General features: G+C 33.7%; 1 protein-coding gene across 7 annotated transcripts in view; it reads left to right on the top strand.

Moving 5' to 3' along the window:
* Ppn (proteoglycan-like sulfated glycoprotein papilin) overlaps positions 1 to 27,825 on the top strand; it is a 206,263-nt gene that overhangs the window by 126,677 nt on the left and 51,761 nt on the right. For all 7 annotated transcript variants that reach the window (XM_089641050.1, XM_089641049.1, XM_089641047.1 and 4 more), the window contains one exon: positions 18,987 to 19,053. In XM_089641050.1, coding sequence (XP_089497176.1) covers positions 18,987 to 19,053 — 67 coding nt within the window. The remainder of the gene's footprint in view (positions 1 to 18,986; positions 19,054 to 27,825) is intronic.

The raw sequence follows: 27,825 nt of genomic DNA, 5'->3' as shown, positions 1-27,825 counted from the left end.
ACGGAAAGGTGACGACTGAGTAATCAACCAATTTAAGCAAGCCAAACTACTTGATTAAGCTTGCCTCAGTAAATTAATAGTTATAAAAAGTGTGGACAGATTGAAAAATGTTCATGACACGGTGGCATTAAAGTCAAACTAACACTTTATTTTTTGCATGTTTGGTTTGTTCAAAAAAATATTAAATATCGGTTTGTGTAAATGTAAAAAATATATGTATATTTGCATTAATAATATATACAATAATTAATTATTCAATATTAATTTAACATTGAAAGTTTTTAGTTTGATTTCATTTTATTGTATAACCTAAGATAATAAACGGTAAGATGTTTGGAAATAGGCGAATCGAACGTCACTGAACAAATCACTTGGCTGATCGGAGCCTGAGATTTATCGTTTGAAATGTTGGGAACAACGGTCGTAAGTGTTTTATTATCTATACATAATAATCGGGTGCGTAAAGCAGAGTAACACAGAATATAAAGTTGTTATATTGTCTTAATTACTTCAGTCATAATTTGGGATTTTTTATCGATTAACAAGAACACATATTAAAATTAAACGATTATTTAAAAATAATTATTTAAATTCGGTCTATTAAAATGTTAAAAGTTATCGTCAAAATATGACCCGCTTCGGGTTATTTCGACCCCCCAACAGTTTTCTTATAATATATTTCTTAGAATACACAACTGCACCATGGTGATAACGTCCTCTCATGAGAGGACGTTATTTTTCCGAGATGAGCGAAAAGGGACTTACTGATGAAGATTTTGTTTTTGAATAATAAAAAAAATATATAATTAGTCGTATCCTACGCCCAGAGCCAAGGAGCCTATCTTTCGAGAACTTAGTTAATGGCTTTACAAAGAGCTTCATTATCTTATTCAGGTCTTTATCCCACAGTTCTGTAATCCAATGAACCATAGACACCTACCAATCTGTCCGATGATGGATATTACACACAGACAAATCTCGATTTACCTTCAATGTTTTCTCTGGTTTAACAGATTACCACAAAATCCCAGTTCGATGACGTCCAGACCCACGCGTGTTGAAAATTTGGTTATTTTAATACTATTTGTTTACTGTTAATTTATTTTAAAAAGGCGATGAATCAGAACTTGCAGGAATTTATTACACATTCACATAATAAAACTCCGTGCAAATAATATCTGGTTAAATGTAAAACAGAAAAAAAAGTTATTTAAAGCCTAAGGACGGGTTTAATCATGAGCCGGTTGTTTCATAGTACTTGGATAATAACCAGTGGCGGCTCGTGACTTTTGGGTGTACTAGAGTGCTAATATTATAAAAAACGGCATTTCTGATGTTGTTATAGCTGAAAACGATTTTTTATTTTTTTTTCAAAAAACGATTTTTTGTATGAAAATTTTCAGGAAATTTCAGTATAGCCGTGTGCCGCACGGAATTCCTGAAAATCTTCATACAAAAAATCAATTTAAAAAAAAAATTAAAAATCGTTTTCAGCTACAACAACATCAATAGAGCCATTTTTTGTAATATTAGCACTCTAGTAACCCAAAAGTCACGAGCCGCCACTGATAATAACAGAACTTGAATAGGACTTTCACAGAATTTTAACATTAGCTTTGATGAATTGTTCAAATTCTGTGAAACATCCCGTCCTAAAACAACAAAAACTCTCGATCACTTTATGTCATGAAACTTGCACATATTTTCGGACTGGAATTTCATTTGAAAAATCACTCGGAAAAAGTTTTCGAGTAAAGCATGGGTGATTAACTGTACGTACTAATTGCATAACGCCAGATATCACGGTTCTAAAGCTTTTTCTGCTTCGTAAAATCTATTTTATTTTTTTAAAGTTCCTAAAATCATCCTTAAATGTATTTCTGCAGTGTGATTTTGATGTTTAATTTCATCCCGACCCGTTCAAACTCGCTCAAAGTCGGGTTGCAACTAACTAGGTACAAGCAATTTCATAAAATTATCATATTACGCAGAGCCAAGTCATTGAACGCGATGACACAGACTGACATAAACCAGTAGAGGGAAAACAAGTAGCAACGTTTACTTTAGACGTTTTAAGGCATTTAATTAATCTGTGGTCGCTAGACACGGCCTAGACATCTCACTCCCTGTTCGCTGGACAGCCTCTCATGGTCCATTTAACCACCATCAATCATAACGAAGGGCAACCATAATACAGATGGAATTAGATACATAATTAGGGCCATACTAATGAACGTGTAAATATTTAAACTGATAAACAACCATTAATGTTTGGTAAATGGTTGTTTATCAGTCGTGTAAAATTCAAAAGACGGGTTTATTTATTTATTTACGCCTATTAAAGCTTTTACATATATATAACAATATTTACGAAATTATACTCGTAAATACGATATAGAAATTATAGGAAACGACTGTTTAAAACACTTTGCACAAAAATAAATATAAAGTAAAAATATTATTGAATTTGATCCAAACAAAATATAAAAAATCCAAAATATTTTATTTCTTATTTGTAATAAGCATTTACTTTGTGGCTCGTCATAATTTACAATAAAAGATATAAATTTGTTTTATACCACTTTAATTTTAATTGTACTCTACCGGTTTCGGAAGCACCCTTCATTCATCAGGAGAATATTAAAACTAACCTATGATACAAAATATTGACAGATATATAAACAAAAAATATGATTTAGGTGTTTGAGTGGGAGGTTAACAAAGGGGAACGGGTAATTGCGGGAATTCCAGCAATAACAGAGCGATTTACTGGAAATATATCTAGAATGGGACTACACGATAAATTAATTTGATTATTCAATATACTAGCGTTATTATTTAGGGATAGCTTCTAAGTTATCCAATCATTTGCTTTTATTATTACGGTGAAGAATTTTAACCCCTGTGTCAAAAGTATGATTGGTGGAAATAAGATGATTGGCAAACTCAAATGAAAAATTATTGTTATTTAAACATCTTAAATGTTCCGTGATTCTATTATTTATATTTCTGGTTGTCTTACCTATGTAGAATGATGGACAATCATTGCAACATAGTTGATAAATGCCTGAGTGGCTCAATTTATGATCTTTATCTTTAGTGTTTTTTAATAATTTCGGTATTTGGACTGGGACAGAGCGGCAACTAACTAAATTCCTTCTTATAAATTCACTCCATAAAAATATCCAATTCACTTTAGAGATAGGCAGTAATTCATTAATTATTTTTTTTAGATTTAACGCTAACTTCAGTAAATAATAAAATTGAGTACAATTAAAATTAAAGTGGTCTAAAACAAATTTATATCTTTTATTGTTTATTTTATTTCTTTCAGCCGACAAAACGCTGTTAATGTGTTAGTCAATTTAAATAACTTTATCAAAATATTCCCCTACTTGATGTAAAAAACTTCAATAAGGTCTGCTTATATATTGAAATTGATGTACTAAATATATCAACAATATTGGAGTATTTGTTTCCTAGCTGTTGAATCCGTCGTATAGGAGTGTGATATTGGAACGTTGATGTAGAATTGCTACAATAATATGGTAGGTACTGTCTTGTAACCGACCTGCTTGGTGTATGAAAAAAGATTACATATAATAAATCAGGGGTATCAAACATTGAATGAATGATTTTATACAAACAGGTTAAATCGGAAATGATTCCACGATCAGATAATTTTATTAAATTTAATGAACAAAGTACCTTATCATAATTTAGGCATTCTCTAGGCATGCCCATTTTACTTAAAAAAGATAATATATTTAATATATTTCATTTATATATATCTTATCAATATTTCTATATATATAAACAAAGGAAATGTGAGTTTTTAACCATTAGGTAGGCGGCACATTACGCTATACGCATCATGGCTTGCCTTATTTCAGCATATCGCTCGCACCAAAGTGTCGCCGACAGTGTTTACCTACTTTTAAAACTACTGCGAAACGAAATTACGTACAGCATTGTTTATACCTACAAACTAACTACATAACTTTTTATGGCTGTGCCACTTTGATAGTGCGTGCATTTTGGTCCTACTCGGCGGCAGTCGGCACGCTTCCTTGCCATATCTCCCTTTGTCCCAATCATCCATCTTTCATGATTTTTATAGTGTTATTTATATATCATGTACCTTTATAGTTTCGCGATAACTTGGTGAACCTATGCTGAGGTAACACTTGTTTTTTTAAGTAGTATTTTTGTGAATTTATTGTTAAGGAATATTAAATAATACTTTAAGAAAGACAAAAAATACGGAAAATTAACTTACTAAATAACTAACTATTACGCCTTTTCACATCAGGGGTAGGCAGAGATAAAGGACCGCCAAAAAACACGGTCTTGGCACACACTCCTTGCCTCATTCACATTCATACATCGTCTCATACATACTATTCTATTATTCTGACTCTTGACATGGCCTGACTCGAGTATCTGATTCACTTGATCGTGCCGTGTCTTCCTCGGGCGTCCCCGACTTCTGCTACCATAATTAATATTATTATATTAATTTGGTGAAAAATAAAATTAATTATTAAATAATTGTGTAGGTTCCTTTTGTTTTTATCCAGACTGAAACATTTCGTTTGATTAAATGTATTGGAGTATTCTGCATGGATTTTTTCAATGACTTACATAGTTTAATTGCGTAGTACTTAAAATGTATTTCCTTGATTGGTAAATTTTAATAAATTTTAATAATTCATAATAAATGTAATTAAAATATCATACATTTAGTATCGAAAATGTAATCCATTAGTATTGATCACAGATGCAGTGCTTACACACAGCATGTTTCAAACTTGTAATTCGACTTCAGAACAGAAAATATAATGAAATTGATCAAAGCTTATTCTCACATAATAAAAAGAACGTATTTTAAAATATTTCGAAAAACTGTAAAAAACATTACAATATTTACATTATATCAACTTTGTTTACACCGCTATGTTTCAAAACCAAAGGTTTCTTCCTCATGGTACAAAGTACTCGTATAATAATATTGTCCGTCTTATTTGAGACCGTTAGGATGGCCGATGCCATTTAATCATGTGTACATAAATAATGTAATCCTGTATGCATCATGAAGCTCCCCGTTGACTAATTAACCCGTTGAGAGGCGACTTGACGGATTGCCTAGGAAAATCTACAAGACACTGTTTATTAGATGCCTCAAATTAACTACACTCTACGCCCCATTTCACGGATAGTTTATATTAACTATGATCGTTCATTCATTTTATGGAGTGGATTTCTGATCTCACACGGATATAATAATATTTTATGGGGATAATGCAATTTTATTTTCCTTTCATTGTTATAACTGTAAAGCGTAATTATCATTTTTCACAGTCGGGGGCTTCTTCCATGTTCAAATATAAACATATATTTTAATACACTTTCAAGGCAGTCAACTTCCTTCTTTTTACTTTTCAACGAGATTATGTACAAGAAAAATGCCAACAACTTGCTTTCAAGGTATTCTCAATCGTTCTTCTGTTTTCAAAACAAATGCACTCGAATTTGCACTATGTTCTTGCCATTATTCCAAATTTCAAATATTTTTCCAGCAAGGTGATAGTTAGGGATAGGTAGGAACTGGATAAATGACATCCCGGTAGGAACTTAGCATATTATTCTCATTTCAAAACCGAACAAGTTTATTAAATCTTTATAAATGTGAGGATATTGTGCCAGCGCTTTATTAGCAGCATACACATACCTGGACGGATGACGAACCTCGTTCTAGAACTATTGGTGGACTCTCTAGTCCAGTTTCTTCACCACCTAGCATTCTTGCTGCAGACTCTCCATCTTCTATCTTCGTGTCACCTGTTCCTGTACTTCATTTTACTTAACTTAACTTCACATTTTTTTGCAATATTTATATTTTTTGTAATATCTGCATCAACTGCAAAGCACCCCTGAGGTGATGTCTCACAAAAGCGGCGCTATACAAATTAGCCAAGAATAAATAAATAAATATACTTTGTCTTTCTAGAACATCTCCGAGTTCTTCTTCCGCCAACCTACTGTTTACACATTCCCTGACAATATTTTCTTTGTCCATCTGCTGTACGAGGCGAAATCATCCAAGCGTTCCTTTATTAGAAAAATAATTTTCGGGTTCCTTTCAGATCGCATCTTTCGTGATACGTTCATACCTGGTTGTATGTACATACACTTCAGGGAACTAATTTCTTTCAGCTTCTATTGCATTCACTTTACTATCGTCCTCTTATGCGTTTTTATATCTCAATGACGGATCTATATGGAGTTGACAACAGAACTTCGTTGTGTGGCTATCTTAACTTCCTTTGAAAGTTTGTTTTTTGTAATTTGTGACCCCTACATTCCATTAATTTTTTCATGTATCAGCCTCTCTGTCCGCGTATTTTGCAAACACGCTTTCCAGGTAGCATACACTCATCCAATTGCTCCTAGAATTAACCATCTTTTTCTTGATACGCTGTCTCATTGCTAAGAATAGTGACCCCCCCAAGCCAATTGCTCTGATGAACCAGGGGGAGATTCCGGTTCTACTAAAGGATAAGGAATTTTCCTTGACCTTAAAATTATTGACGATTGTTATGTTAACTGCGATTCCAGTTCTCTCGGATTACGGCGAAAAAATCGTCAATTTTGAGGTTACGGAAAAATCCTTATCCTCACGGTCCTGTGCTGCACGGAGAGTCGTGGACATAAACGTACAAGACGCCAATGATATATTATCACTCCAACGCATTTTGCTTCTCTTGTCTAATAATCTACAATAAGTTGAATAATTTACTACAGAAAAATGTTTCCCAATTGAGAACATAACTTTACTATTCCTACAAGGAAATGTTTAGTACCTACGTAGCTTTACTATTCCTATAAGAAAAGGTTTGGTACCTTTTTTTTGCTTTACTATTCCTACAAGGAAATGTTTAGTACCTACATAGCTTTACTAATCCTATAAGGAAATGTTTGCAGAGGTAATCTTGTTACCCGTGAATAATTTCTATATAATACACGAACAACATCGTCTCGTCTGTTAAAGTAATGACTTTCCAGCATTCATAGTAGTAAGTATTGTCGTTAATGTAATTTTCCTGCGACAGGATTGCCTATTAGGCAGCCGGCAACTAAATTTCAATGGTGGCGGCTTTGAACTTGGTTCCAACGGCATTCGTTTCTCAATGCAGACGATCATTCCTTTGACTACCGAGCAAAATCGTTTTTACTTTCATACGGTTCATGAATGAAGTTCAAACGTTTATAAATAGACATTATTTTCTCTAGCACGGAACATTTCACAAAATTCAGAACGAATAAAAATAAATACTGACATGCCACATGGAAAAACTAAAATTCCACATGTAGAAAGCTGTATAACGAAATTCGTAAATGATTTAATATTTGGAATTGAATCACTGAAAAATCATGTTCCTACATGACGAACATTAAGGACCGATTGCTTCACAGAATTTGAACAATTAATAAAATTTCTAAATTAAAATTCAAGGTCCGTTATTATTTCAAATATTTCAATCCACCGGCCCATAATGATGTAGAAACAGAACTTGAATAGAACTTTCTGATAATAGTTTGACTAGTGTGTAGTTATTAACAAGATTGATCACTGTACAAATGTATTATATATTTGTACAGCGCCCTTGAGGTAATTTTGCACAAAAACGTCGCTATGTAAAAATTTTTTTCCGACTTTATGTCTGGGTTAAATCTTCCCCACAGGAAAAACTAAACCCTTCCACACACTTTTCCACAAATGATCATCTAGTCAATCCACATTATGCAAGTGCATTATATAAGCATAATAAATACAAAACAATACAGGAACAATACGTCAATCCATCAGAGATCAAATGGGAAAATAATTCACCGACTCCAGATATTTTCATATTAGAGGGTTCGGCTCGGTAGAACTCCTAACTGGACCTGTATTAAATATAATTATTAACTTTAAAATTAACATTAAAATTTCATGAATTGTTCAAACTCTGTGAAACAACCCGTCCTTACTGTCCTATTCACTAGCGACTAAAAGTTTGACAAATTCTGGGATTTACTCTAAGATTTAGATCTTTATTTATTGCCAAATATCAGAAAATGCATCTAACACCAAACACATTTTTCTAGCGAATTTCTTGTTTACATTTTTAATTTATGTTCACAAACTATCTTATAAGAAGCATTTTCTCATTATCTGGCTACCTCAGGGAGCCATGTAAGGTATTTTTAGTGACAGTAATTAGAAATTAAAATAAACAATTCTATAGAAAATTGTATTCTTGTTTAGGATAGGAGAAATGCATTTGTCTTCTTTTTGCGATTTTTTTTTTTTATATTAACTGCACACAGGAGGCCCTGAAGAAAAATAATTTCCCTCAGGGCCTATGTCATCTTTAGGGATGCTGTGTGGAGGGTCTTTTTGTGGAGAGGAAGGAGTGAACATGGGTCTTGAAGAGTCCCATGTTGTAGGAGGGAGGAAACACAGAGGCCGGCAGTTCGTTCCACAGCCGAGCTGTTGAACTCAAGAAAGAATCGTAGAAGCGACCCGTTCTCATGTGACAAATGTCAACCGTGTACAAATGTTGGGCGCGCGTTTGGCGTGTATCCCGACTACGCACCGGTGCCGAAGGGATCAATGACGCTAGTTCCTCAGAGCATCTTCCATTGTAATACCGATAGAACAAGGACAGCATACCTACCTGACGCCTGTGCTCTAAAGATTGCAGTCCGTTTGTTAAGATTGGAGAATCTATCAAACGGACCGATCGTTTCTGCACAGAGTCAAGGGTTTTTTTCAGGTATTTAGGGGCTCCGGACCAGAGATGGCTGCCAAATTCGCACTTGCGATACCTAAGATGTTAGATTGAATGTCAGATTTTGTCATGCTTACAAGAATTTAAGAATTAATGCACTCAGTTTGCAAACATCCTGCTGACAGACTTTTCGATTCTCTGTTATTGGTCGTTTAGCTGTATCAGGTTTCATATTTAATTTTAAAATTCTAATCACGTACGTTGCCCTCATTACTAAGATTAAAGTTCCAGTATAACATGGGTATAACGAGCTTTTACCATGTAAATCACTGATACTATAAATTTAATTTGAATTAATTGCTTCACTAAGGATGTAGGCAGTAGTAGCTATCTACAATCCCGGCTTTCGAAGGTTTGAAATATTTATAATTGAATAATCCTGTTTTGAGTTCGTTTGATTGGGGTAAACATACCGCCTTGATTAACTGGTCATGAGATATAGTACACTTGCAGCTTTTGACAACTTTTTGGGTTCAAAAATTCTTCCACTGCATTATATCGATCGTGTGGTGTGAGCCGTGTAAGGTAATTAATTTTATTTTTTATCGATTTTCAATCAACATGTACCGTAATTAGTGTTAACCACTTCACTATATAAATTATGCATTCAATATAAAAAAATAAGAAAAAATCATTTCAATTTAAAATAAAATAATTTAAATTTCATTTATCATGTATGTATATCACATAATACGGGCATGAGCCTAATATGGTAGGTAGTTGAGAAAATCACCAAATTTGTAATCTTTGAAAAATTTATAAAATAAAAAACTTCAGGGCTATCTCATATCTGGGGGTGCAGCGTGAAAAGCCTTTTTGAGATATTGAAGGAGTGAACGAACCTGTGTCTACCTATGTTGTAGGATGGAGGAAACACAGAGGCCGACAGAAGATTGAACCCAGGACACGCGGGTGGGTGGACAAAAGCGCGACGCATTTGTCCTTTTAGCTACTAATCGGTTAAACTAAAAAGCTCTAAAAAATGCAAAAAATCTATCGGTCGTATATCTACATGAATAAAAATGTAAATGTTCGTTTGTTTAAAATCTTAAATATCCGAAAATTCTTAACCGATTGCTTTGAAATTTTAACACAACATTGCATTCAAATACGCGTGTGTTACCTGTAATTATATAGATTTCACCTGTGACAGGTGAGCAAGAATGCTATTTTTTAAATAGCGCCATCTGTTGTGCGTAAAAGCAACACGCGCTATTGTTTATCTATTTGCAAGGAAAAGACTGAACCACAGCAAGGCGTGGCGGAGTACTGTTAGTATTATAAATACAAATTATTAAGATTATCTATCCATGTGGTTTATTGCCACAAATGTCGTCATTATGAATAAGTAATAGTAAGTATATTCAGCAAGAAAAGAAAGTGAACGAATTTCCATAAGAAAAACATTTTCTAGAATTTATAATTTCCATCTGTATAAATGTCAACTAAAGTGTTAACTTTCTAAAAGGCTTCGGTTCGTCAACTCCATTGAATGCATTAATTAGTCCTTTTATTACGCCGCGTGTTGAATTAGTATTTCTATGTAGGTAGGTATGTACAATACGTACATCTGTCGGAACTAAAATGACACTACTGTGCCCTCTTTAAATGTTTGAATGTTTAGTAGCTGGAAACATGCGATGAATTTTTATTGCACAATGTCAGTCTTGCAGAAAAATGTATTGAAGGCCCATGTAAAATGCATTGAAGTTTCAAGTAAAATGTATTGAAGGCCCAAGTAAAATGTATTGAAGGTCCAAGTAAAATGCATTGAAGTCTCAAGTAAAATATATTGAAGGCCCAAGTAAAATATATTGAAGGCCCAAGTAAAATGCATTGAAGTCTCAAGTAAAATGTATTGAAGGCTCAAGTAAAATGTATTGAAGGCTCAAGTGAAATGTATTAAAGGCCCTAGTAAAATGCATTGAAGTCTCAAGTAAAATGTATTGAAGTCTCAAGTAAAATGTATTGAAGGCTCAAGTAAAATGTATTAAAGACCCTAGTAAAATGCATTGAAGTGTAAAGTAAAATGTATTGAAGGCTCAAGTAAAATGTATTAAAGGCCCAAGTAAAATGCACTGATGAATAAAGTAATCATGAAGCAGAAATCCATTTTTTGAAGCAGTGAAACTCTGAAACGGCGAGTTACGACCTTATGCAATTTACTAAGCTCTTCTCTTTACAATTGTTCGGAAACGCAAAATATTTAGCTCGGAACGTCGGTTCCTTCATGTGTTTATGAATCTGAAAATTTAACAAGAAATTTTTCAGGAGATAAATGTTCAACATGAAAAACGTGGTTAAAGCACGCATTAAGTGGGGTGATAGTATTCATTTATATAAAATAGAAAAAAAAATCATCGAAGCAACAATTTTATTTCGTATTATTTAAAGAATTAATTTTTAGCTTGTTTCAAAAGGTATCTCAGTCAAATTAGATTTAAGTTGATGCAAATCTATATTTTCCTTAACATAAGTTTTCATCTTTTATAATTTGTGATCATAATATGAATTGCCTTTACCTCGTCATAATGGTACAAATAACTTTTCCACTAAAAAACAAACACTGCATACTCCAGTAACAAGTTTTGACTATCCCAATAAAATTTTATATCTGGAATGAGTGTTTTTCATAGATTAATCTGTAGTGGTCCTCCCACGCGAGATGCTGTGGATAGGTTAGGATGGTCATGAGAATTCTCTCTCATCACGAGGTCTGCCCTCCCATCTCATTTCTTCTGACGGGTCTTGATGGTTTCGTTCCTATTTCACTCAACTGGTTAGTTGTTGGTGGCGAGATGTTAGATGCTGCATGTTAGGTAGGGGCAGGTTGCCTTATGTCCGTCACTGCTGGAGATTAGTGCCAGTGGTGGTGAACCTTTAGCAGAATAAAATTGTGGGCACTAAAGTAATAATTCTTTTAAAAATCGCAGAGTGATCCATGACTGGGATTTGAACTCATGATTACTTTTTCACTATCCCAATGTCTGCTCTAACAAATGAACTGTCATCGCCTCATCGCGTTTTTGGACTTGTCGTGTTTCATCAATATATACATATATGTTGTTTTAGAAAATATTAACATTGCTTTTAGTTTTATCCTAGTCATCTAAAACCTACAGATTTTGTTTATGTTAGTGAGGTGTTTCAATTACCTAATCGTTGTTTAGATGAAGGTGATGTTGTCAAATTATTTTTTTTGCTACTTTAGACAAAAAACGGATTATCGTTATACATTATGGTTAAAATAAAGCAAATGACGTAAATACCTGCCATCTTACGAATACTTGTGACATAGAATAATTTAAAGTGGTCAAATAAAAAAAAATACGATTAGGCAACGTTTTATTATAAAAAAATATTTCTATCATAAGTCTCATAAATGCTTTCTATGAAAATTGGTTGAATCCTTACAATTTTCGTTGAAAATATTTTTAAACTTATTCATAACTTTCAAAAGGTGGTCAAATCCAACCAGCGCCGGCCCTGTGCGGGAGCAATTGGAGCAGTCCGCTCCAGACGCCGAATCGTCAAGGCACCAAGGCGCTGAGAATACCTAACACCTAACGGTCCTAACACATCGCCCTTAAGGCGATGCCATACGTAGTAATGCAAAATCATGTGTTTATGGTTTGAAAATTTGGTCGCCTACAAATGTTTCAGATGCTTTAATTAAATACTGCGAGTAGAATACATCTTGGCCTTTGAAATAACCGAGTATTTTTTAGATAAGTCTTTTAATAAGCCTAGAAAAAAATAGTGTAAAGGCCTATGAAAACTGCTTTAAAGTTCAAAATCTCCTACTTACGAACCCATTTTCGGTTATAATTTTATTGTATAGTGTGGCAAATCAATTTATTTATAAAATGATCGAAAAACATTTAAATATTTATGCCTGAACATCCATAAAATAAAATAAAAGGCACTTTTTGGCCATGTTTTTTTCTTGCATAAATCAAAACAGGCGGATGGTGTTAAGCGGGAATTTAAACTTTACCGCCATCTACGTAAGGGTTGTTATTGATAGCGGCTCAATTTAAAATATTACACGACGTAGTGCATCGCCTTAAGATTATTTTTCACAATAAAAAACGGCGCTACAAAAAATACATTAATCCGATTATTATCGATAACAGTGATTACCTACCTAGACGTCTACCGGATTTGACAAGGAACGTCAACATTTTACTCCCGCCAGACACCGTTTGGCTTAGGGCCGGCCTTAAATCCAACAATTTTTGGTGTTTTTCGACATTTTTTACGATAATTTGATCTAAGTTACAAAATTGAAAAAAAAAACGTTTTTCTAAAGTGATTTTTCACAAAAAAACAGTGCTATACAAATATAATAATTATTAAAATAAATATGATTAGTGATTTAATAACTTTCCTTACCCCTGCAAACAGTATAATCCTATTTGATTAGTATGACCGTCACCGCAGTGGGTCCGATAGTATAATATTGAAAACGTACACCCGCTACCCAATTAACGTTATGGCATTTTCAATTAGTTTGCTTTTAGAAGGGGTAATGTGAAATCCATATTAATTACAAAATTGATATAAACCAACAATAAAGTGACTCAATCTCAAATATTAATATGTTCATTCAAATGATATCCTGATGAAATATGACTCGTGTCTAAAAAGTGCTGAAAGTGAATAATACGATTACATATTGAATTGTGATTCTGATGTGATGAAATAAATTGATAAATCATCAACATTAATAATTTTAAAAAAATTATATTATTGATTTTAGTTATGTAAGATTAAATATGTGGTGTCTAAAATAGCAAATATTATATATTTTTAGAAAATATACAGTTTTTATGTAAATTATTAACACAAATAACTCTATGAATCCTCCCCTCTGCAATATGTTCAGCGCCCTTTAGGTAATTTTGTACAAAAACGGCGCTATACAAATCATCTTAATAATATTTTTTTTTTATTACAACACCCATGCATTCTAACTCTAACCATCTTTCACATTCCTTGTCCAATTTTCTCACTTAAATTATGATAAAAAAATATTTATAACAAAATCTGAATTGGATAAATTAATAACAATTATGAAAATTTTCAATCTATAAACTTCACCCGCTATAACTCAGGGATATCATAACATAACTCAGGGATATCCTAACATAACTCAGGGATATCATCACATAACTCAGGGATATCCTAACATAACTCAGGGATATCATAACATAACTCAGGGATATCCTAACATAACTCATGGATATCCTAACATAACTCAGGGATATCCTAACATAACTCAGGGATATCCTAACATAACTCAGGGATATCCTAACATGGCGGGTGAAATAATACTAAAACATGAATATTCTGTACATTTTTCCTTGAAATAAAAACATATATATGTTAATAGACAGACAGAATTCGTTACTATATTTATTAACGCCCTTTTTAAGATTTTTCACTAAGGAATTACATGGAGAAAACTGACTGATATAAAATATTAGTAATTTATTAAACATATGGTCAAATTATTAGTATTCCGGTTGGAAACGGGACTGCATGCCTTTAACGAATGAATTGACAGGTTTCCTAACAAACTCTCAGTAAAACACGAATGTGTTATGTCGGAACTTCAATAAATATATCGGATAAAATTTTTAATATTTTCGCATTTCGACACTATATTTATTAGGATAAACGCAGCTGCGTAAACACGTATTCCAATATATTCTGAATGTACTAATAGTTTGTTAGGAAATAGCTTGCAATCATGTTTTGATTTCAATAAGTAACGGCAATACTCATTTTTCTCCGTCTAGTTAGTAAAATTATATACAATTCCATTACTGTTTTACAGTTTTTTTTATACATAACTGTACTGCCTAGCAACAATATTTTGTATTTATTAAGTGATAAATTGCAGATGTCCTCTGACTCGACATAATTATAAGTACATCATATTACAATAGTTAGTCCCAGAATTCCCGTTCCGAAAAAAAATCCGACTTAAGTAGAACGAAGAAGTAACGAAAATGGAATACATAAAAACATGTACCAACTTTGGCGAAAATGTTTAACTGACAGTAGCCTTCCATATGTCTTCTTAAAAATGGTGTCGAAGGCTTCATTTTTCATAGGTTTGCTAGGTAAAAAAGGATTCGTTAGGTAGGTAGGTAGGAATCTACTTTGTTGGTTGGTGCTGCTAAAATCTATTGAAATTATTAAAAACGTGGGAAAAACGAAGTGTATTGCTTCAACGATTACTCCCGACTATCATCTTAACTGAATGCAGGCAGGTTATAAGTGCATATATGCGCAGGAATGTTTATGTAGGCAACTTGTAATTAAAGGCTCGAGAGATTTAAGATTTAGTATTAAATCTCTGGTAGGAGGCAGACTCTACTTGAACATGTCCGGAGGTGGGAACAGGGCACCGAGCTTATACTTTTAATATTTAGAAGAGGAACTGACGCTTCGGTACAATCACTAATCGCTTTCAAGATGAACGAGCGACGTTTACGCACTTGACGACTGGATAGTGGACAGTGCCTGTAGTATTTTATAGAATTAATTTATAAAACATATTATACCCACCTTGATGTAAGACAGTGAGAATGGAACAGGCAGAGGAAGGATGAAAGTAGATTGAATGCGATTTCTGTAGAAATGAGATTCCTGAAACGTATGTATGGTAAAACCATCTTTGCTCTCGTGAGAAATGTGGAGATTCGCAAAGAATGCAGGGTTGATACAAGCGTAATTAGTAAATTTGTGAATCAAAATACTGGAGTTGGGCCATCTCAGAATAATGGAAGGGTTCGTATGATACGATGTATGAATGTGAATGAAGCAAGGAGTGCTTAGGAGTTATTAGGCGGCCCGTCCTCTCTGCCTACCCGAGCAGTGAAACGGCGTGGTGGTTAGTTAGTTAGTTATATCGAAAGAGTCCCAAGTACTCCCAACCGTCCAGAGCAAGTGGGACAATGGCATTCCCTATTGGAGTATGTTGTGAGGCTGAAATGAAAGGGCAGGGAAGGGAATTAGATGAGGAGGAAGGTTAAGAAGTACCCAGCTATTCAGATCTGGTCACTAATTACGACAAAAATCATTTCAAGTAGCGTTTCGATTCCGAATGGTGGACTTCCACCAGAGGACACGGAATTTACTACTTGAAACGTGCAGCAATATAGGGCTTCAATCATTTAAACAGTGTACTTTCCTTATGCATTATTCCTAATAAACAGTGACATTTAAAAAATTAAATAAATAAATAAAAAAATCTTTTCAACAATAGACCTGCGTTAAAGTACCTATATATAAAAAATATATGTTCGTCAACATTACATAAAAAGTGTTATTATTCATGTACACAAAAATATAGAAAATCTTGATGAAATTGATCATAAATATATCACAAGAAATCACACACGAAAGGATCTCGTGGTCCCAGGCAGCAATACGGCAAAGTATCAAAAGTCGTATACATATCTGGGACGGAAATTATACAATAAAATCCCCGAAGAATTGAATATTAAAACATGCAAAATGTCTTTCATCGGTTCAATAATAACTAAATGGTTGATTGGCTTGGGAGGGTGGAGACTGAAAAACTATTAAATAATGTCACGTAAAATTTTACATGGCTACCTATTAATGACTCATTAAGTAAAAACTTAATATATATCAAATTTGATAAAAAAAACAGCGACACATTAATTTTACAGAATAAATTGTTGGCAATTTTTACAGCATTTGGTTCCTTAGAATGGGCAATCTGCCTAGCTAGGAACTAATGTCGACCTACAATTCATAATAACATTTGTAATTATTTTTAATATACTTATACGGATATTGCAATATTATCTTGTCTTTTTGGTATGTAATGTAATAAATAAATAAACATACAATATTATTAATGGAACTAGACGATTATTTTTTTCAATATTTGAAATGAGTGTCCACATGGTTCTTTGAAAAAAAAATTAAAAATGCAATAACAAAATTAATAAAAAAACATTTCAGTCATTTTTCACGTGTACCGAATATGATATTCTTCTTCTGATTATCAAATTATCAATCATCAAAAAATACAAATTTCGCTTGTCTGTGCGTCCTAAGTAACTCTGGTTCAATGAACTTAAATCTGCTTTGAGTTTATTTTCAAAATTGGAAGCTATATTATAATATTTGGAACAGAAAATTATTTTAATTTTTTTTCAAATTGGAAATGATTTTCCCTTGATTTTTCACAGGTCTGCGCCAGCATGTATTCTATGTGTTGGTCTGTATACCTACACATTTATGTACAATAAGAATTATTGGTTTCTAGGGTCATCTCTATTCACCTGTAACTCCGAACACTGCCATAAAACAACCAATATGTCACGTCTATTAAAACTCGATAGATTCTCTTTACAGTCCATAAAAGTCTGGTCGTGGATAATTGGACGTCGTATTCAGGAAACTTTTCCATATTATTTATATAGGGTATGATATATTTATCGCTTGTAGGTCGTTAAACACCGACAAACATGACCATTTTATAGATTTTATGAAGGTGGTTTTAAGAAGAAAAATACTTATTACATGAGATGATGGACGTATTCACGCCTCATTTTGATTTAGTCACGATTTTTTCAAACTTTCTCATATTATTTTATGACGAGTCTCTATTCTCAGTAGTTATGGATAATACATGTTCTGTGACATCGGCGTATTAAAGTTCTTTGAACGATTAAAATAACATCTTAAAATAAGACCCCCGTGGCAGAGCTTTAAGTTCTTTTCTTAAATGTAACAATTCGTAAAAAGTATCTAATTTTTACAGGTTTTCAGTTGTTCGATGGTTATCACAGGTTTTCAGTTGCTCGATGGTTTTCACAGTTTTTCAGTAACTCGATGGTTTTCACAGATTTTATATTTTTAAAAGTAGGTACATTTCAATGGCTGCTCGTGACTTTTCAGTGAACTAGAGTGATAAGATTGATAAATACGGCATTAATGATGTTGTCACTGGTCACTCAGTCAAGTAATCGCCTAACCCCTCACATCGACTATACCTGTCCAATTCCTACTTCCTGACGTTGTCACTGGTCACTGGTCACTCAGCTGAGTAATCGCCAAACCCCTCACATCGACTATACCTGTCCAATTCCTACTTCCTGACGTTGTCACTGGTCACTGGTCACTCAGCTGAGTAATCGCACAACCCCTCACATCGACTATTCCTGTCCAATTCCTACTTCCTGACGTTGTCACTGGTCACTCGGCCGAGTAATCGCCCAACCCCTCACATCGACCATACCTGTCCAATTCCTACTTCCTGACGTTGTCACTGGTCACTCAGCCGAGTAATCGCCCAACCCCTCACATCGACTATACCTGTCCAATTCCTACTTCCTGACGTTGTCACTGGTCACTGGTCACTCAGCTGAGTAATCGCCCAACCCCTCACATCGACCATACCTGTCCAATTCCTATTTCCTGACGTTGTCACTGGTCACTCGGCCGAGTAATCGCCCAACCCCTCACATCGACCATACCTGTCCAATTCCTACTTCCTGACGTTGTCACTGGTCACTCAGCTGAGGAATCGCCCAACCCCTCACATCGACCATACCTGTCCAATTTCTATTTCCTGACGTTGTCACTGGTCACTCGGCCGAGTAATCGCCCAACCCCTCACATTGACCATACCTGTCCAATTCCTATTTCCTGACGTTGTCACTGGTCACTCAGCCGAGTAATCGCCCAACCCCTCACATCGACCATACCTGTCCAATTCCTATTTCCTGACGTTGTCACTGGCCACTCGGCCGAGTAATCGCCCAACCCCTCACATCGACCATACCTGTCGATTTGTAGTTTTTTGTTAAAAAAAACATTATAATATAAAAAAAAACAAAATTTCAGTTACATTTTTTTTTCAAATAATGCCAGGAATCACTTCAAGTATGTCCGTTATCACCTTATATACATTTACATCATTCAATGAATCCAAAGGATATTTGCGAAGGCTTTAGCTATGTTTAGTGACCAGATCTTTCCCTCACCTACTTAGGAATATGTTTTATAAAATCTACTTCAGAATGACCTTTCGTGAGTTGTTTCATAACTAAACTTTGTAAAACTTTTCTCTAATTGTATATTTTCTTTTTCTTACAGTTACTTGGCGCTCTTATCATTTCTCCTCACCACATTCTTCAGTTACGCAGTGGGAAGAAATTTTAATGTAAGTTGAGATTTGAACTATTTATTTTCGTACGTAATTATAATAATCCCAGAACAAACCTTTTTTTTAATTTTTGCATTCCAACGCCGCAAGGCATCATAATATATATTTTATGTGAAAGCATTTCACGTTTATGAGTAAATAGTTGAGGTTGTAGGTTAAATATCTTTTTTAAAACTATTATATTTTGTGAATATCTTTGTTCGTGTCTGGTTTTCATCTACTCAACAATGAACAAAAAAACATTTGAAATATACAGGGTGTCCGGAAACTCGTAGTACAAGCGGGAAACTGGTGAATCTACATCACATTTGGAGTCGATTTTGTAGTATATTTTTTTTTATTTGTGCTTTCGTTATCGAGTAAATCGAGTTTGAAGTTGATTTTTTTTTTTTTTTTTTTTTTTAATCAAATTCTTATAAATTATTACTGAAGATCAAAGTACCCAACTAATTAAAACTATTTGAAAGTAAAACAAATGAAGAAACTCGGATTTGAAGCATTATTTTGAAATCACCCTTCATTTAACCCGGTGTAATCATAAAATATTTCTGCTCTGCAGGGTTAAAACATCTGTTATTCAACCCTAAACACCAGAAAAAACTTTAACCCTAAAATAGCCGAAAAATATTTTTTTTTGGTTTTTTTTTTTTTTTTTTGAAAATGCTCAAATCAAAAAACTTTATGTTTTTTTGGGTTCCCCATGTGGTGTAGATTCTCCAGTTTCCCGCTTGTACTACGAGTTTCCGGACACCGTGTATAACTACGGATTTCAAACGTTATCAATTAGAACATAACAAATATTTTTCAGTAAACTAAATGATTTCAAAGAATAATAAATATTTTTCCGTACTTTTAATAATTATCCTTATTTTTTTTTTAAATTTGCCATGCAGTAGAATATCCAAGCACAATGTCTTTTGTAGATTTTGGTAAGTAAATAGCATTTAATTATTTTTTATTTTTACATTAAATCCACACAGGAGGCCCTGAGGAAAATAATTTCACTCAAGAACTACGTCATCTTTGAGGATGCTGTGTGGAGGGTTTTTTTAAAGGAAGGAAGGAGAAGAAGTTATGGGAAAGAAAAAGTATGAGGGGTCGGTAGAAATCCTTCCACCCGGAGAAAAATCACCCTGTTAAAAAAGAATAAGCGAACTTCTTGATAAAATATTAGTCATTCAGAATATATCGAAAACACTTGTTCTTTTCCTAATAGATATCATAACGGAATGCTACTATATAAGCATGTCAGTATCAATATCAGTATTTGTATGAACACGTGTTCCGCCGTCCTCACAAAAAATTGCTTTTAACTAATACTTTGTTAGGAACTCTTTCAATTCATTCGTTATAGGCCCGCAGACCCTTTTTTAACAGAAAAACGAAAAATTTGACGAGATTTCAATAAATTAATAATATTTTTCTTAGTAAGTTTTCTTTGTGAACTACAATGTAATTTATGTGTCGGGGTTGAGAGAGTCCAACTGGAGAGGTCAAGGGTCTCTGTTAGTAGTACTGTTAATAAAGTCAAATAAATCTCTTAGAAACCCACCAGAAGAAAAAAAGTGGTAATATTTTCATTTTAAAAAGAGCCGGGTTCAAATTAAGACAATTATCATTTATCATTCAGCTTTACATTCATCGTCCAGAATCCTCGAGACTTGTAATGCTCCGGAACAAAAATGTTTAGACAGTAATTTATATGCACCAACGAGCGTGTTGAGATATGTTAATCCTGTCAAAAGAAACCAAATAAAACGATTTGAAACGAGAATGGAACTCTGTGCTTTGATAACGACTTCATAATGCATTAATGTTGAATATATTTTTGAATTTATTATTAATTTGCTTTTTAAATGGCAGCAAACTACAAAACACAGTTTTGTACTGAAAGTACAGGGTTTTCCAATAAGAGATGTTATTTTGATATTCAATCGTAAAAGATCAATGGTTTCGTTGTTTGTGTGAAAGTAAACGTTGTCTAGATCAATACCATCCAATTCCGGCCATAAAAAATCATTAATCACATCTCGATAGCGCAATCCATTCACCGTAACTGTTGCTCCAGCCTCATTTTCGAAAAAGTAAGGTCCAATGACTCCGCCGGACCATAAACCGTACCAAACAGTCACACGTTGAGGATAAAGAGGCTTTTCAACAATAACTCTTGGGTTTTCCGAGCTCCAGATGTGACAATTTTGCTTGTTGACGAAGCCACCGAGGTGGAAATGGGCCTCATAACTCAAGATGATTTGCATTTGATTCACTCAAGTGAATTTTAATAATTTCAATGCATTGTTGAAGCGTGTATCGTTCCATTTTTATTAATGGCGTAGTTTCTACTGGCGTAATGTTAGAAAATGACAGCTGCAAAAGTAACATCTACCGAAATAGCGGGTTATTCAAAATAACACCTCTTATTGGAAAACCCTGTATATTATACATCATGTTTAATTTGTGTCATCTGTTACGTTAATTTTACTGAAATTATAATAAGTGTAACATTTATTTTGTAATATTTATAATTTTACTAGACTCGTTAGATAATATGGTCCTGCCTCTGCAAGCCCCGTTTTACCCGTTCTTTAAGATTCTTCTATCATATGTAAACATTCTTATGAAATGGTGACAGTTTATTAGAAATAAAACTTTAAAGTTCTGATGGGTACAATTCTTTTAACGTGTGATAAACATTGAGAAGGTGGAATATTTGTCGCTTGTAAAAATAATAACATCTCGAGAATTAAAAAATATTTTTATTTAAATATGTAGAAACACTAAATAAAAGTTCTGAAATATATGTGTATCTGCACAAAAACAATAAGATAAAGAAAAAACTTAATCAGTAACAAATTTATCTTTAACTTTTTGAAGGTTATATCCATTAGCGTAATAAATCATTGAAAGAAGATAATGATAACAAATCTAAATGAAACATGAAACAGAACAAGACACAGAAAATAAAAATGATAACGGTCACAACTAGAAATCGAACTCAGTATCTCTTGTCTTACCGGGACAGCGTCTTAACCACACAATTTTGGGAAAATTGTATTTAAGATCGATAAATATGACGTTTATTATCTAGGTCCTAAGTAGTCGAGTAGTTAACACGCTGTCCCGGTAAGATATGATATCCTTAGTTCGTTTCCTAGTTATGACCGTTATCCTTTTATTTTCTGTGTCTTGTTCTGTTTCATTTTCGTTTAGATTTGTTAGTATTAACTTCTTCTTCAATGATATAAAAAAATTTACAAGAATACGTGACGGATATATGAGAAAATAATAAGAAATGATTTCTTGTATTCGTTTTGGTTGATTTAAGTTAGCGTCAATTTGTCTGCATCATGCATGATTCATTTATCATTATTTGCAAAGCCGTGCCGCAAATCACAACCTTTCCAGGAACCAATTACACGCTGCATGGAGGTTCCCAGTTCCCATTAGGTTTATACGGCGAGGCACCGCATCCCCATGGTATTATTCCAGCCTCTCCCGCAATGAGGAGATGAATGATGGGAGAAGTGAATAGCACGGACCGGCTGGCTAAATTAGATTGGGGATACTTACTGCGGCGGAGGCAACTTTACTTTGACTATGATCTTGGTTTGGGTCTAGGATCTGAAGAGCAGGTGTCAATTAGCGGTAACTATGTTATGACCACGAAGTTCACAGAGCATGTGAGTAGGAATGGCATAGTGTGAAGTAGTTTAGGACACAGTGTCGGACTTGCGGATAGTAAGCTTCGGTCATTCGTTTAAAATACATGATTTTTCTCATTATTCACCGTATTACTATTTAACTCAAATATTCACCGTATTACTATCTAACTCAAATATTCACCGTATTACTATCTAACTCAAATATTCACCTTATTACTATCTAACTCAAATATTCACCGTTTTACTATCTTACTCAAATATTCACCGAATTACTATCTAACTCAAATTCCAGTACATTTTTAAAAAAGCACGTTTTTAAATAAAAAAAATAAAGTAAGATTTTATGTTCGTGGAGATCCTTGCGTGTGTTGCGGTATCAGTACCTCTAGATAGCGATAGCGTTGGGTCACTGCGGGGTAAGAGGGGACTGTGGGCGGGTGTTCCAAACTAGTTAAAACCAGTTTTACACTTTTTTGAATTAGATGTTATCACGAAAGTGATAAATTAAAGTTGTCAAAATTATTATATGTTATAATGGATAAATGGTTTTACTATAACAGATAATTTTATATTATGATAATATAATAGATAATAGTAATTCATTAAAAATATTGTATAAATGTCATTACATTAGCGGACTGCGCTAAACTAAAGCATAAATCTAATGTTAAATGACATTACACTAGCGGGCTGCGCTAAACTAAATCATAACTCTAGTGTTAAGTGACATTACATTAGCGGACTGCGCTAAACTAAATCATAACTCTAATGTTAAGTAACATTACCTACATTAGCGGACTGCGCTAAACTAAAGCATAAATCTAATGTTAAATGACATTACACTAGCGGGCTGCGCTAAACTAAATCATAACTCTAATGTTAAGTGACATTACATTAGCGGACTGCGCTAAACTAAATCATAAATCTAATGGTAAATGACATTACACTAGCGGGCTGCGCTAAACTAAATCATAACTCTAGTGTTAAGTGACATTACATTAGCGGACTGCGCTAAACTAAATCATAACTCTAATGTTAAGTAACATTACCTACATTAGCGGACTGCGCTAAACTAAAGCATAAATCTAATGTTAAATGACATTACACTAGCGGGCTGCGCTAAACTAAATCATAACTCTAGTGTTAAGTGACATTACATTAGCGGACTGCGCTAAACTAAATCATAACTCTAATGTTAAGTAACATTACCTACATTAGCGGACTGCGCTAAACTAAAGCATAAATCTAATGTTAAATGACATTACACTAGCGGGCTGCGCTAAACTAAATCATAACTCTAATGTTAAGTGACATTACATTAGCGGACTGCGCTAAACTAAATCATAAATCTAATGTTAAATGACATTTAATTAGCGGACTACGCCAAACTAAAGCATACATCTAATGTTAAATGACATTAAATTAGCGGACTGCGCTAAACTAAATCATAAATCTAATGTTAAATGACATTACATTAGCGGACTGCGCCAAACTAAATCATAAATCTAATGTTAAATTACATTACATTGTCGGACTGCGCTAAACTAAATCATAAATCTAATGTTAAATATCTCGGAATCTTACTAGATACAAATGTTACATGGAAAGACAATATAAATATCACAGTGGAAAGAATAAGAAAACTTATCTTTGACTATTACATATCTATGACTACTACATCTATCTACTTCTATATCTATGACTACTACATATAAAACATATTAAACAAGAAAACCATCAAAATTGTCTATTATTATGCATAAATGCAGTCCCTTTTGCAGTCTGGCATTATTGGGTGGGTAGGGGCCTTTAAAGCCACCTTATAACACATAATAACAATTCAAAGAGTAATTATTAAAATTATCCTTATGAAACCATACGACTTCCCAACTTCAGGGAATAGATTTTAGGGAATTTAATGTAACTATCATAAACTGTATAAAGAAACGCCTTAAATCAAATTTATAAAGAATACTTCATCAATAAAATTCACCCTTTAGCACTTCACCCCTTGGCAATAGATTCAAAACAAAAAGGCCTAATAGTTATCCCGATGCGCAATGGTAAGAACGGCCAAGGCTCAGCACCACTATTTGTATTTAGGTGTGAAATGGTACAATATGTTATTGTCCAAAAACAAAATTGAGGTAACCGAAGTTTTGAACTAAGAACAATTCAAAAAGCAAATTAACTCCATGAAATTGGATAATGATATATTGGACCCATATACGTTTATAATCTATACTATCTAGCATTAAAAAAAAATGGCTCTTGTTATAATACTAATTCTTTAAAATTGCGTTTATTGAAATATGTTTGTAGTTAATTTGAATATTGAATTATGTTTGTAGTTATATTTTTATAAGCAATAATTAGTCGCCTGTAATATCAATACAAATTGAAAATATTTCCTGAGTAAGAATAAATGCAGCCGACGGAAATTGTACCCGCTGTTTCTGATGTCCGGTGAGACGCTCTGGACTACTAAGCCACGTCGGCTTATTTCCAACACGTCAAATAATTCAATATGTACTAGTACTTCAATCAACAATTACTGCTAGTTATATTTTTTTCACCTGTAAACAACCAACTTTATTTTTTTATTATTGCTTATAATAATTTATTATCGTTTGTGCTATGTCCTTGTTGTACCGGACGTACCTCCACCGACTTAAATTAATTTGCATAAATCTGAATTTACGCAGAGGCAGTTCCTTTACAAACTCACCTCTGCGCATATTCGAATTTATGCAACAAAATCATCTCTAAAAACTTGTGTAAAATCTGTCATCTTATATGAAAAATTGATTAATAAATAAAACCACGGGGTCAAGCAGTCATCATTATAGACAAAAAACAAAGGCTTGACCCCCCAACACCCTCTTATAAATTAAAATACCTATCATAATAAATTTGTACAAAACATGGAGGATTTGCATGAAATTTGAAATTGTGCAGACGCAGTTTCCTTTACAAAACTTGCCGTTTGCACAAAATTGAATATTGTGCAAAGCTTCCCTTTTAAATACCAACTCCCTTTAATATGTAAATTAGCACAAAATTGAATATTGTGCAAAGCTGCCTTTTTAATATGTAAATTTGTGCACACTCACAAAATGTCTGAAAATAAAAATGTCCCGGGCAGGCGGATTAAAGAGACAGTCAGGGACCAAGTCAAATTCGTCCCCTTCCGAGTTGCGCGACAACGGCGCTCTGTCCTATGAAAATTCTGTCCTTTAAAAGGCAGAAAACTTGCGCAATTCGGCAGAGATCCAGCAACCATCGAACCATCAACATCTCTCCTGGACTGCCCCTGACTGCCTCTTCAAGCCTCTTCTGCCTTGGGATCTTCACTTCAACCTGGCCTTCTTCTTTCTCCCGGATCCCTGGTGCTCACCAAGAAGAAGCATTTCACAATAGTCGAAGCGTCCCTTGTCAGGGCGCAGGTTCCCCCCTACCTTCCTCCCCCTGCCTTATACCTTTCTCCCATAATCTCCCACATTTTCCCCATTTCTCCCTTTCCCTATATTTTCCCCATTTCCCCCCCACATTTTTCCCCACTTTTCCCTTTCCTCATTTTTCCCCATTTTTTCCCACATTTTTCCCCTTTTTCAACATTTTCTCTCCTTTTTCCCGGTTTTCCTTCCAAGGCGTCGAAGCGGCCAGCCGGCCACTCCCGCTATATCGTCTGTGCGGCCGGCGACTACAGTGCCGTCCCGTACACTTGTCTTATAAACATTAGTTTATCATTAAAAATATATATATATGTTTGTAGTTAATTTGAATATTGAATTTTGTTTGTAGTTAATTTAAAAATTGAATTATTTTAATTTGTGTGTCGAATTACCTTTTTAGTTATTTAATAAGACTTTAAATATTGTTTACACATCGCCTTTAAGCTTTATTTTCTTAGTGTATATAATTACTCCTCCCATAAACACGAGGTCCTGGAGCTCCTTATGAAGTAGTAGAATAATTGGGAAAATATATATTTATTTCGCATATTAATTTGAAATTTTGTATTGTTTTGTAATAAATAAAAAAATAATAAAGTGGACGGAAATTCCTCCACACATCGACATTACAAGAATTAAATATTTCTTGGACGATATGTATATTTTTCAAAACTTAAAAAGGACGCCACTGGCGTAGGTTTGACTACCAACTGATTTCGAATCGGAATCCGTGCGCCTAGTTAGATGGTTACATACTAAAATATAGCATATTGGCTTTGCGTATTGCGTAGTGAAGGCGCAACAATAGAAAATTAGCTGGCGACTAGCGATGGAAATTACGCCGCGAGCTGAAAATTGTTACGTTAACCTAGACATTTTCATGATTTCAAAGCCAAAGATAAAGCGAAAGTTTTTAGTGATGCGATGCAATACGGGCGGGGAAGTCAAAATGCTGGGTTAGGTTAGGTTAGGTTAGGAAAGGCAGCGTTTGGTAAAGAGAGTTTTGGTAACATTTGATAATGTTAGAAAGTGAAGCCCACGATTTGACAAGTCTAAGGCATAGTTTTTAAAACATATTTGACGTTTTCGACGTTTCGCCAATCAGCAACGAATTGGTGTACATTATAAATACCAAATAATATGCTTTAGATAAATAGAAGGTTTTTCTATCGTTTAGCTTGAGTAGAATACAAATAAAAAAATAAATTTCTCAAAAAAAATGTAAACTACTAAATTTTTTTTTTTCAATAGGAATGTATGAACGCGTAAAGGAAACTAATTAAAAAAATACAGTATTATAGCTAAAATTATCTGTGAGAAAGAGTATCTGATATTATGTGTGTTTCACTTGATTAAGTTTTTAGCTTTCTTATAAAATTATTTACAAAATAAATAAAAACCAGTTATGTGCTTGAAATCAAACGTTTCTAGACTCCGTTTTTCAAGCGATTTTAATGCCTATTACCTACAATATAAGGTATACAAAGAATATACACTTTTTTTCTGAAATTCTACCGACAAATACTATACTTCCCTTTGAAAAATGTTCATTTTGAAGGTACTCTCTATTCAGATGCCGAGTTAAAAAAACTAGAAATCACAATTTTTTTTCTGAAAATTATAAAAAATACACCTGGTTCCGTTAACATATG

This window comes from Hesperophylax consimilis, chromosome 16 (assembly GCF_061612785.1).
Source record: "Hesperophylax consimilis isolate HC1 chromosome 16, BYU_Hcon_1.0, whole genome shotgun sequence".
In the NCBI taxonomy this organism is placed as follows: Eukaryota; Metazoa; Arthropoda; class Insecta; order Trichoptera; family Limnephilidae; genus Hesperophylax; species Hesperophylax consimilis.
Note: the sequence above shows the minus strand (reverse complement) of the source record. Positions and strands in the feature narration are given on the sequence as shown.